This window comes from Drosophila nasuta, chromosome 3, assembly GCF_023558535.2.
Source record: "Drosophila nasuta strain 15112-1781.00 chromosome 3, ASM2355853v1, whole genome shotgun sequence".
In the NCBI taxonomy this organism is placed as follows: Eukaryota; Metazoa; Arthropoda; class Insecta; order Diptera; family Drosophilidae; genus Drosophila; species Drosophila nasuta.
The window spans coordinates 49916198-49930990 of record NC_083457.1 but is presented as its reverse complement, the minus strand read 5'-3'; the positions used below and the strand labels follow the sequence as shown (position 1 = coordinate 49930990).

The following is a 14793-nucleotide window of genomic DNA, read 5'->3' as shown; positions in this document are numbered from 1 at the left end:
GCACTTTTAGAGCAAAATTCTTATTGCTCAGACTAAAATCTAGATTTAAAAACATTTTTTTCTGTGTAGAGTTTCAAATGTTTGCATTATTCGCATTCTCTCTCTCTCTCTCTCTCTCTTTCTCGTTAGCTTCGTTCCCTTTTTTGTTGTCTCACTTCTTTTTCTTCTCTACTCTGTTCAATAAACTGTAATTCGTGCCACTTGCGTGTGCATTCATTTGTCGCACACACACACACACATGCACACACACAAACTTAGACACTCAATTGCACGCACACTCAAGCATTTATGGTTGCACACACACGCACACATATTGTAGTTGGCATACATGGCGTATGAGTGACATTTAATTAAAATTTATGCAGTCTAAAAGGCAAAAAATTGTCTACATATTGCAACGGCATCTTCCAGCATATTTCGAGCTGATGTTGTTCTTGTTGTTGTTGTTGTTGTACAAAGATTATTGTTGTAGCTCTTGCTGCTGCTTCTGCTTTTGCTGCCTGTTCAAATTTATGCAACGCGCCATTTTGTTTGAGTTTTATTAAACGCTGGCAGTTGTAACCCGGTCTGGTAATCATGTGTAAATTTGTTTTTACACTATTATACGGCGCACAGGTCGGACGTTGTGTCTCCTCTCTCTCTCTCTCTCTCTCTCTCTCTCTCTCTCTCACCCCTCTCTCTCCCTTTTCTCTCTCACCCCTCTCTCTCTTTTCCCTCTACAGACGTTTGCATTTCTTCTGTGGAAACATCTGACACTGGCAGACATTTTAGCATTCTAGTGTTTTAGTGTCGTGCATTGTCAGTGTTGGAAAGTGTCTAATATTTAAATGGAAAATTGTCTGCTTGGGGCATAATTGCACTTTCCACTTAGCTCTCTCTCTCTCTCTCTCTCTCTCTCTCTCTCTCTCTCTCTCTCTCTCTCTCTTAGCTCACACATCACATTTTTCCTAAGTTGTGTGTATGTGGAAAGCATAGCAAATGTGTCGTTGCATAATTATAAGTTGCATTTTAAGCTTAGCAGTCAGCTATTAATATTTAACAAGATTTATAAATATATTCTATGATTTTACAGTATTTACTTTAGTGTTTCATGTTTTTAATGTTAGTTGGTGCATTTGTAAGCTATCAAAATGTTTTTCATAAATTTGTTATTGCTGAAGTTAGTTTCAATGCATTTTTGATAGCAATATAATGATGTAATTTATTCAAAATAGAACTTTCTCTTAGTTATTATGGTGATGCTGAAAAACCTTAAACTCCATTCGCTTTGTATTTATGTTGAAACTAATAATAGTTTATTTAAATTTAGCCCTTAGCGGAGATTCATCACATTTATCGTTTATAATAATTATGATAAAATATTGCGTGATAAAATTTAAAAATATTATTTGAAATTTTACAATGCCTAATTAATTCTTTGTTTGACGTTGGATTGATGAATAATTTGTTATTATTGGAAACATTTTTATTAGTTTTTGATAAGCATTTATTACACATTTTCCCTTAAGCATTGTTCTGTATGTGTTTCAATTCCTTTTGATGGGTATTTGTATATATAAATATATTAAATAAATATAGCATATTACTGATTTATTTAAATCTTTTATAACATTTCATAAGATCATTAAGGTTTGCAGCGGTAATAAAACGCAGACATTTTTATACCCGCTACCCATAGGGTAGAAGGGTATTATAACTTTGTGCCGGCAGGAAATGTATGTAACAGGTAGAAGGAGGCATCTCCGACCCTATAAAGTATATATATTCTTGGTCAGCGTCAACAGCCGAGACGATCTTGCCATGTCCGTCTGTCCGTCTGTGTGTCTGTCCGTCTGTCCGTATGAACACCTAGATCTCAGAGACTATAAGAGATAGAGCTATAATTTTTTTCGACAGCATTTGTTATGTTTGCACGCAGATCAAGTTTGTTTCAAAAATTTGCCACGCCCACTTCCGCCCCCGCAAATCAAAAAAATCGAATAACAAGCGTAATTTTAAAGCTAGAGTTGCGAAGTAGATAATAATTACTATAGTAGTTATGATTCCTGAAAATTTGGTTGCGATCAGATAAAAATTGTCGAAGTTATTAAAGAAATACTTTTGTATGGAAAAAAACGCCTACTTACTAGGGGTCTGAGTTGCTTTGGCTGACAATCTGGTATATTGTGCCGTCTATGGTATATTTTGAATGTGGTACTATATCGATATACCAAATACACCATTTGGTATATTTTTAGTATTTTAGCAGTATATTCCGTATATTTTGAGAAAAATACCGCCAAATATATTTATTTTATTCAAAATGGGTAGCGGGTATCTCACAGTCGAGTACACTCGACTGTAGCTTTCTTACTTGTTAATAATAATATGTTTCTTTAAATAAATGTTTAATATTGCTAACAATATTGAACTGCAGTTTCACATAACATAACATAAAATATATTTTTTATGCCATACACAAATTAACTTTTGATATTATTGTTATTTTTGCTATGTTGATCAGAGACTCAATTAAACTTTCTTATGTTTTCAAATATAAAATATGTACATAGTCAAAGGCACTGTTAGGAAAACCTGTTGCTAAAATTCTAGCAATCAAATAGTGTATAATAGTAAATTTTTTTTGGTTTTATTGTTTATGCTTTTAGGCGATTTCCTTTGCGAATTATTCTTTTCAAGCATATGATATATTCCTTTTTAAAGTTTGATTTTTTGTTAGATGTGTTTTTGAATAATTTTATTTTAGGTTTTGAAGTATGCTTTTCAAATATTCCTTTATCAATTTTGATTACCAAAAACACAACTATGAATGAGTTTTCAATATATTTATTTTGTATTTAAGAACACATTACTTCAACAAATATTTATATTACAATTAATTTAATCTGTATCTGCCTTAAATATATATTAATATTATTTATCACTTTTCTGTTATAATACGGATCTTGGCTGCTCTTTTAAGCCGTCGTCACTTTGGCAATTTTGCCTTGCTTCTTGGCGGCCATCCAAGCTTGCATTTGCATGCGTCGATAGTGCAAATGTCTTTGGAGATTCTTCTTGAAGAGCGTTTCCCTGGCCAAGATCTCGAGATCCTCGTAGCTGCAGCGACTGATGTTTTGTTTGGTTCTCGCAATCAGTTCGCTGGTCAGCTGAATCTTTGTCATCGAAGCACGAGCTGAATGCGTCTTGCGGCGTCTAATTTCCTCACGATGCAAGTACAAAACGTAGGCAGAGGAAGGCGACGGAGGAGAGGCAGGAAGATTTGTTGCAGAGGCAGTTGCAGTTGCTGTGGCAGCTTCACTTGCCGTTGCACTTGAAGACTGCTCTTGCTTTTGCTGCTGTTGCTGCTGCTTGAGTTGCTGTGGGTTGCACATCTCGACTGCGTTTGATGTCCTCAACCGAGGTGTAACTGCATTTTATACTCGAGATGTCAAGTTTATGACCTGCCGACGGTCATTCATAAGACAGCGGACACCGCGCTGCCAACCGCAGTCGATGCACACAGGTCAAAATGTTGCCTCGGGTGCGGGTCACCATTTTTTTTTTGTTGTTTTATGGCTGCTGTTTGCAATCATTGCCATTTTTTTTATAGCTGACACCGCCTGTCGAGTGGATTAAAAAACTGTAATCCCATTCATTACCTAAAAAGTGTCGTAAAGTCGCGAAAACAAAATGAAAGCGAACAGAAACCGTGAGGATTCTCGAAAGGTTTTCTCGCTTGGGCCAAACGTTAATCCAGATGCATGCATAACCGGATTAAGCGAAACGTTGTGTTTATGGGTCAAGTGTTGCAGCATGTTGTTGCCACCGCTGTTGCATGTTGTTGCCACACACACACACACACGGTCTGCATATCATTTGGGTTCGGTTAGCTAATCCTTTTTTTCGTTATTCTTTCTGTTTTTGGTCGAGCATCTCGCAATTAGCATCGTAATGAACCGACAGCTGATAGCTTTTTAGTTTTTGGGAATTTCACATGACCAGAGCATTGCGGACTTGTCGCAGCCCCTTGCCCCTTGCCTCCTTCAACCTCCTTTGCTGCCTGAGTTGCTATTTCGCTGTTGCTGCTGCGTTGCTGCTGCTGCGATAGACAAATTGCCAGCTGACCCAATTTCTGAGCCAAAGCTAAGCCAAATATTTGGCTTTAATCGCTGCAGAGTCGCTCGCAGACATCGGCAACAACTTTTCAGCATTTTCTTTAGTTTTCCATAGTTTCCATAGCATCAAAATTTTCACTCACGAAATTCTTGGCTTACACATTTAATTAAGGATACAAGCTTCCTTTATTTTCTATTGCACCTCTTGCTTTAAAGTTATTTAATAAATGTTGGTTTAAGGATATCACGAAACGATCTTAATATTTATTGATTTTTGAATTTGATAACCTTAGACTTGAAACTATTGTATAAAATAACTTTTTAATGTAATTTTTACTTGCAGTTTGCTTTTAATTGAAAGTAAAAATGACTTTTTAGAAACAAGAATTCTTATTTAAGTGAATTCAAATATAAAAATCTAAGAGTTTGGTTTTGATTTGAGATTTTATCTTCCGGGATTAATATTTCTCCTTTCTTGAATTTCAACTCACGAAATTCTTTGCTCATTCATGTAATTAAGGAAAATGTCTTTATTTTGTTGCTGCTCTTGCTTTAAAGTTATTTAATAAACGTTGGTTTAAGAAATTTGCTGAGGATATCAAGAAATTCTCTTAATATTTATTGATTGTTTAATTTCATTAATTGGGCTTTAATAATATTATATTAAAGCAATTTTCATTTGAAGTTCTATCATTAACAACATTCTATTCTTCTACTGCATAAAAAATACTTTTCAGTAACAAGAATATCTGTTTTAGAAAACTTCTCAAACTTACAAATATTTTAGTGTGAAATTTGGCTTAGCTTTGAGATATTACATTCTTGATATTTCTGCATTATTATCTTGAATTTAAAGAAATCCTATTCTAGAATTATTTTAGAATTTGTATATTGATTTGAGAATTTAGCTTCTGGGTTCTATTTTTATGTTTTATATTATCATCATGATGGAAGAATTTTGTGTTGATTTTAGCACTTTTTCTCTGTGCCCAAATTTATTTTCAATATGCAATGCACTACTTTATATCGATTATAATTTCCTCTATTAAAAATTGAATGTAAATACTTTAAACAATTTATTTTTCAATATTTCTTTCTATTGATGTTTATCTTGCTCGTTTTTTAATAATGAAGCAGATTATTTATATTGATTCTGTTTTAATTTGTGTCGCAAATAGTTCAATATCAATTCAAATAATAACGAATGCAGGAATACTTTAACTGCAAACATTTAATTTATTTAATTGGATACATATCTCCATTCTTTTCTTATTTTTTGTACGTTAAATAGTTCTATTGATTGTTCTAATAGTGATAGAATAGATTTACTAAGTTTAAGATATGTTTAGTGAAGAAATTCTAATAACAATTATACTAAAAAGATTAAAGTTTTACTGCAAACTATTTAAAAAAAAACTGATGCTTATCAACTTTATTGTATTAACGTTTATTTTTATTGTATTGACGTATAATCTGCGCAATTCACTTCGATATTTCCCTTCTCCGAACAATATCTAAGCAATTCTTTAACCACAACTTGTTCCACAAAACTCAGTCCACAAAATCCACCCACAAAACTTTTACTAGTGAAATTGACATGTCCAAAATATTGTTGCCCTGAAAAATATTCCTTATTCATGGCATGTGCGCTTAAGATATCTCACACAAACTTTGACTTTTCAATGCTTTTCCCCCCCACAAAAAAAAGAGGCGAAAAAATTGTATTCGCCATCTGCATAAATTGTTTGGCTTTAAGGCCATTGAGAAAAATTGTGGGGAAATGGGATGTTGATCTACTCGTAAACTCATTAAATTGTCCATTGCCGCATTTTTCAATAAGGCTGCTTGCCTACTGTGTGTGTGTGTGTGTGTGTGTGTGTGGAAGGCATGAAGGAAGCTCGACATTTTTGTGTTTCATTATGAAAAGGGGTTTTATTTTGTTGTTGTTGTTGTTTCTGTTGTTGGTGTGCGAAAATCACAACATTTTAATCTCATAATCTGAATTTATGAGCAGACTCAATTTCGTTATGCTTAACGACATTTTATGCGGTTATTTTATGCAGGCAGACTAAAGGAGAGATGAAGCATACGACGACGACGACGATGACGACGGCTCTGACCCACACACATACACATACACATCGTAGACTGCGGTTTGTTGGCACCCCAAATGGCAACAGCAAAAGCAACAGCAGCAGCAGCTGCCAACTACAACGACAGCAGCAACAACAACAACAAGCTGGCCAAACGACGAAAGTTAAGTACATCAAATAGTGTATGTGTCTCTGTGAGAGTCTCACTATGAGTTTGTGTATGATGTGTATGTGTGTGTGTGTGAGTGTGTGTAGTACGTGTGTGTAAGTGGGTGCTTGAGATTTTGTATGGTCGCACAAAACACATTAGTTGAAAGTACTGACCAACAAAGCCACTAACAAGCTGTTGGTTGCCACTACTCCTCACTAGATGGCGCAACCTGACCATTAACTCCCCTTAAACACACACACACATACACTCATACATATATATTGAAGCACTCTTATGCCAGAGAGTATGAGAGAATGTGTTTGGTAAAGATTTTACCATGCTATCATTGTTGTTGTCAATCTTGTTTGTCGTCGTCATTGTTGTTGTTGTTGCTGCTGCCTTTCGGCTTTTGCCAACGTTGTCAACATTTTCGCTGAGGAGAGAAAAACTTTTTTAATAAAAGCATTTAAATAAATTAATATATTCGTCGTAATGCTTTTGTTGTTTAATCAAAAACAATTTAAAGTTGCGTTTTCATTTTTATTCCTTTTTGTTTCTTTTTTTCTTTCATTTTTATCATTTCTCGTAAGTTGTTTGAAACTTTTATTACCTTCGTATATCACACACACACACATACATATACATATACTCATCCACACACATTCACACACTCGAGCAATACGCGTCTCATGTGTCTTTCAACATTTCCAGCGAAATGACATGCACTGAGATTCTCATATATTATATATACGATATGTTCTTAACTTATGCAAACTTTCAACATGCTCAAATTCTACTTAAATTCTTATGAGTTGTTTTACAAATACATTTATGTGTACATTATTTGTTGTTGAATTATTTGTTTTCTGTTAATATTTAAAAATGAGTAATTGTTTGAGAAACTTGGGAATGTTTTCTTAAAGATTATTCTATTTTTTCGAAAAATATGCAAAAATATGTATTCTATAAGTTTTTAGATATTTCCAAGGCACTTGTTTTTTTTGGTGTAGTATTTTCTTTAAATTTTTTCGATAACGTGATGAGACATTTTATCTATTTTAAAATAAAACAACTAAGAAACCTATTGTCGAGTGTGTTAGACTTTGAGATACTCGCTACCCATTTTAAAATACAAATTAATATACTAACAGAATTCAAAAATATACCAAATGTTTTATTTGGTATATAGAAGTAGTAAACCCTTCTATCCTATCTGTAGCGGGTATAAAAATAGTCATAAAAATGTCTACAAATAAATTGCAAACATGTTTTAAAAAGGTTTTTCTATATTTTTTTGCAATATCATATTTATGTTTTTTTTTAACAGATGATGATTTAGTATTCGGAATCTCTTCTATATATACACAAAAACAGATTATTTTATAAAAATTTCCTAAAAACATACAAATAAATGTTTACATATTTTTAGTATTCCTATTTGTGTTATCCATTCTAGTTCAAAATAATATTTAGTATGACTACTAAAATAGTTCGTTGAATTAGAAACCGCATTGTATTGTATGAAAAAGATAGTAAAGTAGTATCTCATACGTTTGAAAGAGCTCTAGTTCTTCAAAATCTTTTCTATATACACCAAAAAGAAATATCAAAAATATTGAGTTAAAATTCGTATACTTTAAGAGTCTATACACACACACAACTCTCAAGCAATAATTTGCTTATTGTAAGCTAATCGAGTTGAAATCCCTGGAGTACTTAAATCGTAAAGTGTAATCCCACAGCGCTCCTAAATATTATTTTCACCGCCTCTTTAAAGTTGAAAGCAGATGGCTTTAAATACTTGTAAGTGAGTGATATTATCGTATTGTACTTTAATATGCTTTTTGCATATTTTTTTCTTCTGTTTTGTATTCGTTTCTGAGCTTCTCTTAAATTCATATAAATTCTTGGCTATCTTTCTGTCGCTTTGTATTCGTTTGTCGCTGTGTTGTATTTGTATTGCTTTTGTTTATGCTTTGCACTTGTTTTTCGACTTATTGTCTTGGCTAAATATTTATGCTTTTATATGTACGTATATTTTTGCATATTTTCTTTAGTTTTCGCTTTTTGCGTCCGTCAATTGCGAGTCGTTGTCGTGGCACGTCTATTGACGCCATGGTAGCCATTTTGCTTGGCCATCTTGCGGCCTCCTCCCGCTCCCCCTCCTGTTGTTGTTCCTGCTGTCTCCTTATTGTTGAGCGAATCTACATCCGTTTCCGCTACGATGGGCGGACCCCACGATACTTGTCGTCGCACTGTGGGCGCCGTTGACGTTGCCTGTTTGCGTCGCTTTGTGCTCTGCTGTTGAAGTGTAGCCGCTTTTTGTAGCGGTTGTCTTTGCTGCACATGCTGCTGAGGTTGCTGTTGCTGTTGCTTTTGATTTTCATTTGGCTGCTGCTGCTGTTGCTGCTGTTGTGGTTGCTGCTGTCAAAGTGCGAAGATGTTTGCCATTGCATTTTATTAAAAACTTTTGCGTTTCAACTTTTTCTTTTTCATTTAGTTTGCTGTCGAATATGCTTTAATTGGCTTCATTGTTGTGTCCTTATGTCGCATGCAAACGCTAAGAGCTCACAGCAGTTAGTTTGATATACATATGTATTATAGAAAAAACTTCATGCAAAAGCTTTCAATTAACATGCAACTTGCTCAATGAGTGAGCTCTTTTGTGTCGTTTTGCTAAATAATATACGAATATACTCGTACTCAACTATCTTTAATTGGAATTTAGCAAAACGAGTTTTAAATGTCCTTTTTTTGTGTTGAAGTTGTCAAAGAGCAAACCAAACTTCACTTTTATACACATTTATTTGTGCTTAGTATTTGGGATTACAGTTCAATAAATCTCTTTTCTGTGCGCCGCAATCAATATTCTAACAAGTGCAAGAGAAAGTTGGGAATGCTCAACTAGACAAATATCTAATAATTTATTATAGTTATAGAGAATATATACAAATAAAATATACACTTTTTTAATATATACAGTAATTTAAATATATACAAATTTCATTTATTTACAGCAACTCAATGGTTGTAAATAGTCTAAAAAGTAAACTATATTTTTCTTTGCAACCTAAACTCCTTCTCAACTCCGTTTTTACAGCGTATACTCCACTTAAGTTGCATTTCAATTGCAAATAAAAGATTTGTGTTGCTTCAATGACTCTTAACAACAAATATATATTTGACTTTTCTTAAATGTTGTCATCTGTATATTTGTCATACCCTTCAAAACATTTTGCCTGCTTTTACAGGGTGCTCTTGCGAAATCCACCAAAAATGTGGGTCAAATCGTTGCTCTTTGTTCGCATTTACATTGATTTGAGATCTTTGATATCGAATCAATTTGTAAATTGATTTCGCCTAGCCTTCGAAATTGTTGACTTTTATGCCAAACATTGCGCATACGACGCGTTTGCCAGTTGTCGGTTGTCAGTTTATATTGAGTGTTTATTAAACTGCGGTTTGTGTTGTGTTTTAATTTACACATCATTAGCTCGACTTCTTGGCTTCATTAAGATTTATAGAAAAGTTCCAAGCACACACAAACAAACACATTCGAAATTGGTCTGTTGTTTTTTTTTCTGCTTTGCTCAAATGCAATGCTGGTTCTATGTGTGTTTTTGTGTGTGTGTGTGTTGAGGTTTCGTTTTTGCATTCTAAGCTCGTAATGAGTTTCACCGCAGCATTGTGGTGGCTGGCAAAGTTAAGTGCGTGCTGCGTTTGCGGCCGAGCCAAATGAACAGCCGAAGCAGGAGCAACAACAACGGCAAAAGAAAATGGAAAAGACCAAGAAGACCCCGAAAAACATTTTGGCATAAAAAGAAACTAAGCATGGGGAAAGGAGTCTTGTGCAACAGCAGTAATACGAGTCGTAGTCGTAGTCGCAGTTGCAGTTGTGGCACTTGCACTTTTTCTGGTTGTGTGTGTGTGTGTGTGCTTGGCGCTTAAACAAAAGCCCCAACGGCCTCCCCGCCCGCATGTTGGCGGTGGTAAGCGAAACTTTTTGATTTTCGGTGCGGAGAGGGGATACTCGAGGCGTAAAAAAGAGAAACTTTTGGGTGCACTTCAATTTCGGTTGCTTTTGCAATCAGCCAGGAACACGGCTGGCGTCGACGTTGCCGCAAGTCAAGCGGAAACGAAAGTAGAGAAAGAGGGAGAGGGAAAGCGAGACGCTGTTGCAAGTGCACAATGCCGCCGCCTAGACAATGCCGCACGCACTTTGCCCGGGCAACTTTCGGCATTGCGATGCCCTCTAAACAAGCGACGCGAAGGAAAGTGTATCAGTTAGTCAAAAGTAATATGTTAAATAAAATGATCAAATTTAAACAGCATTGAAAAATACTTAATTTTTTTGTTAGACAATATCTAAAATATATTTAAACAAGATCAATTAAACAATATACTAAAAATATACCAAACAATATACCGGGAAAATACTAAATTATACCGAATACTGTATTTCGTATATCGACATAGTACTGCATATAAAATATACCATAGATAACAAAATATACCGCATAAATATACCATTAAGTACAAAACATACCATAATCATATACCATAGAGTACAATCTATTTAAACAAGGTCTATTTAAACACGATCAATGAAACAATATACTAAAAATATACCGAATCAACATACCGAAAAAATACTAAATTATATTAAAGGTTGTATTTGGTATATCGAAATAGTACTACATATAAAATATACCATCGATAAAAAATATACCACATGAATATACCATAAATTACATAATATACCACATACATATACCATAGAGTACAAAATATACCATATATATTTTATATACAGCATATCTCGAAGTCTACTAATGCCTACACACACACATATTTATTGTAGCTATTGAAAAACTAGCAAATGCCTTGACAAGGCAGCCCAGATTTGAATGCAGCTCTCGCTCTCGCGTCGCTGCAAAGGCGACTTTAGACTGCAGATTTAGACTGCAAGAACGAGATTCAGAGATTCAGAGATTCTGGGGCAGTTTTGGGGCTTGGCGTTGCTTGGGGAAATTCAATTTGGCAGCAGCTTAAGTTCAACTCTGTTCAAAGTACATGCTAAGTAAGCTCAAAAGTAACATGCCGCTGCCTCCAACCCAACCCAACCCATTCGATAGACACTTTTGACGCTGAAACTACATAAAAGCCAATAAGTTCAATATTTTGCTTTTACAATTTTCCGCATAGTCTTTGGAGTACACGAGAGGTGCAAGTTTCGATTTGCGGACAAAGGTTTTTTCCTTTCGTTCGGTGTAAAGTTTTCTGCTACTGCGTGTTGCTTAGTTTTTGACTTGAGTTTTTGTCTCAAGTTGAAGTTTGCTAAATAAATCATGGGTATTACCCGCCCAGAAGAGGTGCTTCGAAGATCGAGTAAGTAAGTTTTCTGAGAACCCCCAGCAAAATGATATCTCATAAATTGTGGTTTTTCGCTTTTGCAGCAATTGTTATTATTGGGCTTTGGCTGATCCTTTTGTTGAATTGTTGCCCAGTTGGCTCCTTTGTTGGCAATTTTCGTTTTTACTTGAGCGCATATTAATTTTGCAAATGTCTTTTGCAACAAAAGGCAAAAGGGCCAATTGCAATAAGCTCTGCAACTGCAGTTCAATTTACTTTTTACCCCAACTTTACTTTTGTGTGCACTTTTTCTATCAAATAGCATTTTAGACAATTGCAAACATGCACCTACAACAACAGCTTTGTGGCATGCTGCTGCGGGGCAACAAAGAATTTCCAATGAGCAGCGCTTTTGTTGGCCAAAGCTAAATAAATTGGCAAATATACGTAAGAAGCTTTGCTGCGGTTGCTTTAAATACAGCTAAGTATTTAAGCATTAAATAAAAAGTAGGAAAGCTACAGACGAGTGTGCTCAACCCAATTTCAACTTCTTAAATTATATCAAATACTGAAAAGATACAAAAATATGTTGAAAATACTAAAACATATATGTTTGGTATATCGATATACTATTACATTTTAAATATACCACAGAGTAATGTGGAAAATTCTGTGTTCTATGGTATATTTTAGATTTAGTATAAATTCGATATACCAAGCATATACATATGTTAGTGTCTATTACATTTAATCCGGTATATTTTGTATTCTATGGTATATTTTAAATGTTAAAATATACCACCGAGTGCTCTATGGTATATTTTAGATGTAGTGGAATATCAATACACCAAAGCAACTAAGATCCGAAACGATTTTGGCCACAACAAATGATTTATTCTATAATTCTAAAATTTTTAGATATGATGGTTATGTACCAAAAATTTTAAAAGTTATAATACCCTACAGGCGAGTATAAAAATGTTAAAGTGATATACAAATGTTTAATTGTCTCTCACACATTGTTGTAAATATGCCAATAAAATAACAATTAAATGAATATTTAATAAATGTGCGTGTAAAACTTCTTTTCAATGTTTAAAGTTATGCACAAATTGCAATTATGTAACACAAAAAAAGGGGAAATATTTAATACACCGTTGAAGTTGAGGCTATTAAATTAAATGATGCATAATATAATATTAACAATAGCTCGTACACATTGTTAAAGTTCGCACATTTTGCACTAATTAATTAATTCATATTAAATTAAACGCGCTTCGATTTCATTTTAATAACAAGCTGCTTACATTCGCCTTTCGCTCTATTCGCGGTTCCCCTTCGCTTTAACCCCCCATTATCTGACCAACAATCCTTTAACCCACACACACACACACACATACACCGCTCTCTCTCACCTCATTCCCTGAGGCCATTAGCAATTGATTTCGATTTTGAGCTGATTTTAATTAAGCAGTCGCATAATAAGCGCATTTGGTATCAACAACAATTAAAACAACACGCATAAATACACAGAATATGCGTGTGATGTATATATGTTACAAATATACATGTATGTGTGTGTCATTAAATAACGATTATAAAAGCATGTATAAATATTGGCTGACTGATTCCCTATAGACAGAAACATGACCTTAGGCAAAAGTGTGTGATTTAGTAATTTTCTATGAGATTAGTTTCAAGTTGTTGGCATATAAATCTAACATTAATTGTGGAAATGTGTTGTGGAAATATTTTACAGAATTAAAATGTATTTCTTTAATCAACGATTTTAATAAATTTTGGTTTTTTTAATTTGAATAGTTTTTCAGCAATATTTTGTTTTAAGGTTTTTAGCATATTTAGCATAAAACAACTCTAAAACTTTTGCCGTAATCAAACATTAAAATCCCTCGGGAATTTTATTCATAACTTTTTCTCTCATCGATCAACCCCGATTAAATTTATATGTTTTTGCAGTTAGGGTATAATAAATCGTAATATTATTATGGCTATTGTTAATGCCAATGCATACAAAGTGCAAACAATGTAAAAATGTGCGACATTTTTGATGGGAAAAATCTGTAAATGTCGAAGAAAAAGTTTTGATTTCCAAACGAGTTTTCATTTGTTTTCACACATTTCACTGTTTATTTAGTTAAATTAAATTGAAATTTCAATTTAATTAAATGCCCCAGATGTTGAAATTTCAACTTACCGAGTACAATATATGCAAATTTACACGCACACACACCGATATACACACCAACACACACACACACACACACACACACATGCAAGCCAATGAATAAATGTGATTAGGGACAGGCAAGGTGTGGCGAGCTCATGCATAAGCTGGCTTAATCTGATGCGATATAATATTTTCGCTCTATTAAATAAAATATACGAGCTGATTAATTTGCCCCCGAAATCGGATTTTAAATATGCTATGTTAAATATTTACACTCATTGCTGCTTGACTCCGAGATACTGCCGAGGGAAATTTATTCGAATTGGAGTAAGTATACTATATAAATAAGTTAATGCATTAAAGATGAGGGAATGCAATTATGGCTGGATTTAATCCTCGTTTGCATTGCTCAATTGTTGAGCTTGAATTGGAGCTCTTAATAGTCTTAGCAAATTATTTAAATGTGCTTCAAATTTTACTACAGTACTTGATGAAATAGCTTAAGGCCTTTAGAAATACGATAGTAGTTATTTGCATTATATATTTGGATAAATAAAGAATAGACGAGCTGTTTATTTGCTTAAGGAAATGCAAAGTATGTGATTCCATAAAAGTATTTATCTAGATATTCATATAGTTTTATATATAATAAGCAGATAAATATGATATGTAGCAAATTCAATATAATATACTTATATATGTACATACATATATGAACAATAGATATATTACTTTTCATTTACACTCTTATGTAAATTAACCACACACTTATGGTTGTATTTAATCCTCGCTTGTATTGCTCAATTTCTATTGGTAAGCTGTAGCTAACTTTTGACAAATTTCTTAAGAGTGCTAAAAAAATATTTGTATAAAAAGAAGGAAAATCTTCTTTATCATTTACAAAGTATTTCA

At 33.8% G+C, this 14793-nt stretch overlaps 2 protein-coding genes across 2 annotated transcripts in view; both read right to left on the bottom strand.

Annotated features, from left to right (window-relative positions):
- Nucleotides 1–2929: 2929 nt before the first annotated feature.
- Nucleotides 2930–3599, bottom strand: LOC132789011 (uncharacterized). Its single transcript, XM_060796742.1, has one exon. It carries the CDS (start codon nucleotides 3372–3374, stop codon nucleotides 2958–2960), a length of 417 nt encoding a protein of 138 aa, XP_060652725.1. The 5' UTR covers nucleotides 3375–3599; the 3' UTR covers nucleotides 2930–2957.
- Nucleotides 3600–7784: 4185 nt separating this feature from the next.
- Nucleotides 7785–14793, bottom strand: part of LOC132789009 (axotactin) — a 75306-nt gene continuing 68297 nt past the window's right edge. The window contains 1 exon segment of the mRNA XM_060796740.1: nucleotides 7785–8765. Within this exon segment, the coding sequence (XP_060652723.1) occupies nucleotides 8418–8765 (348 nt within the window). The 3' untranslated portion in view covers nucleotides 7785–8417.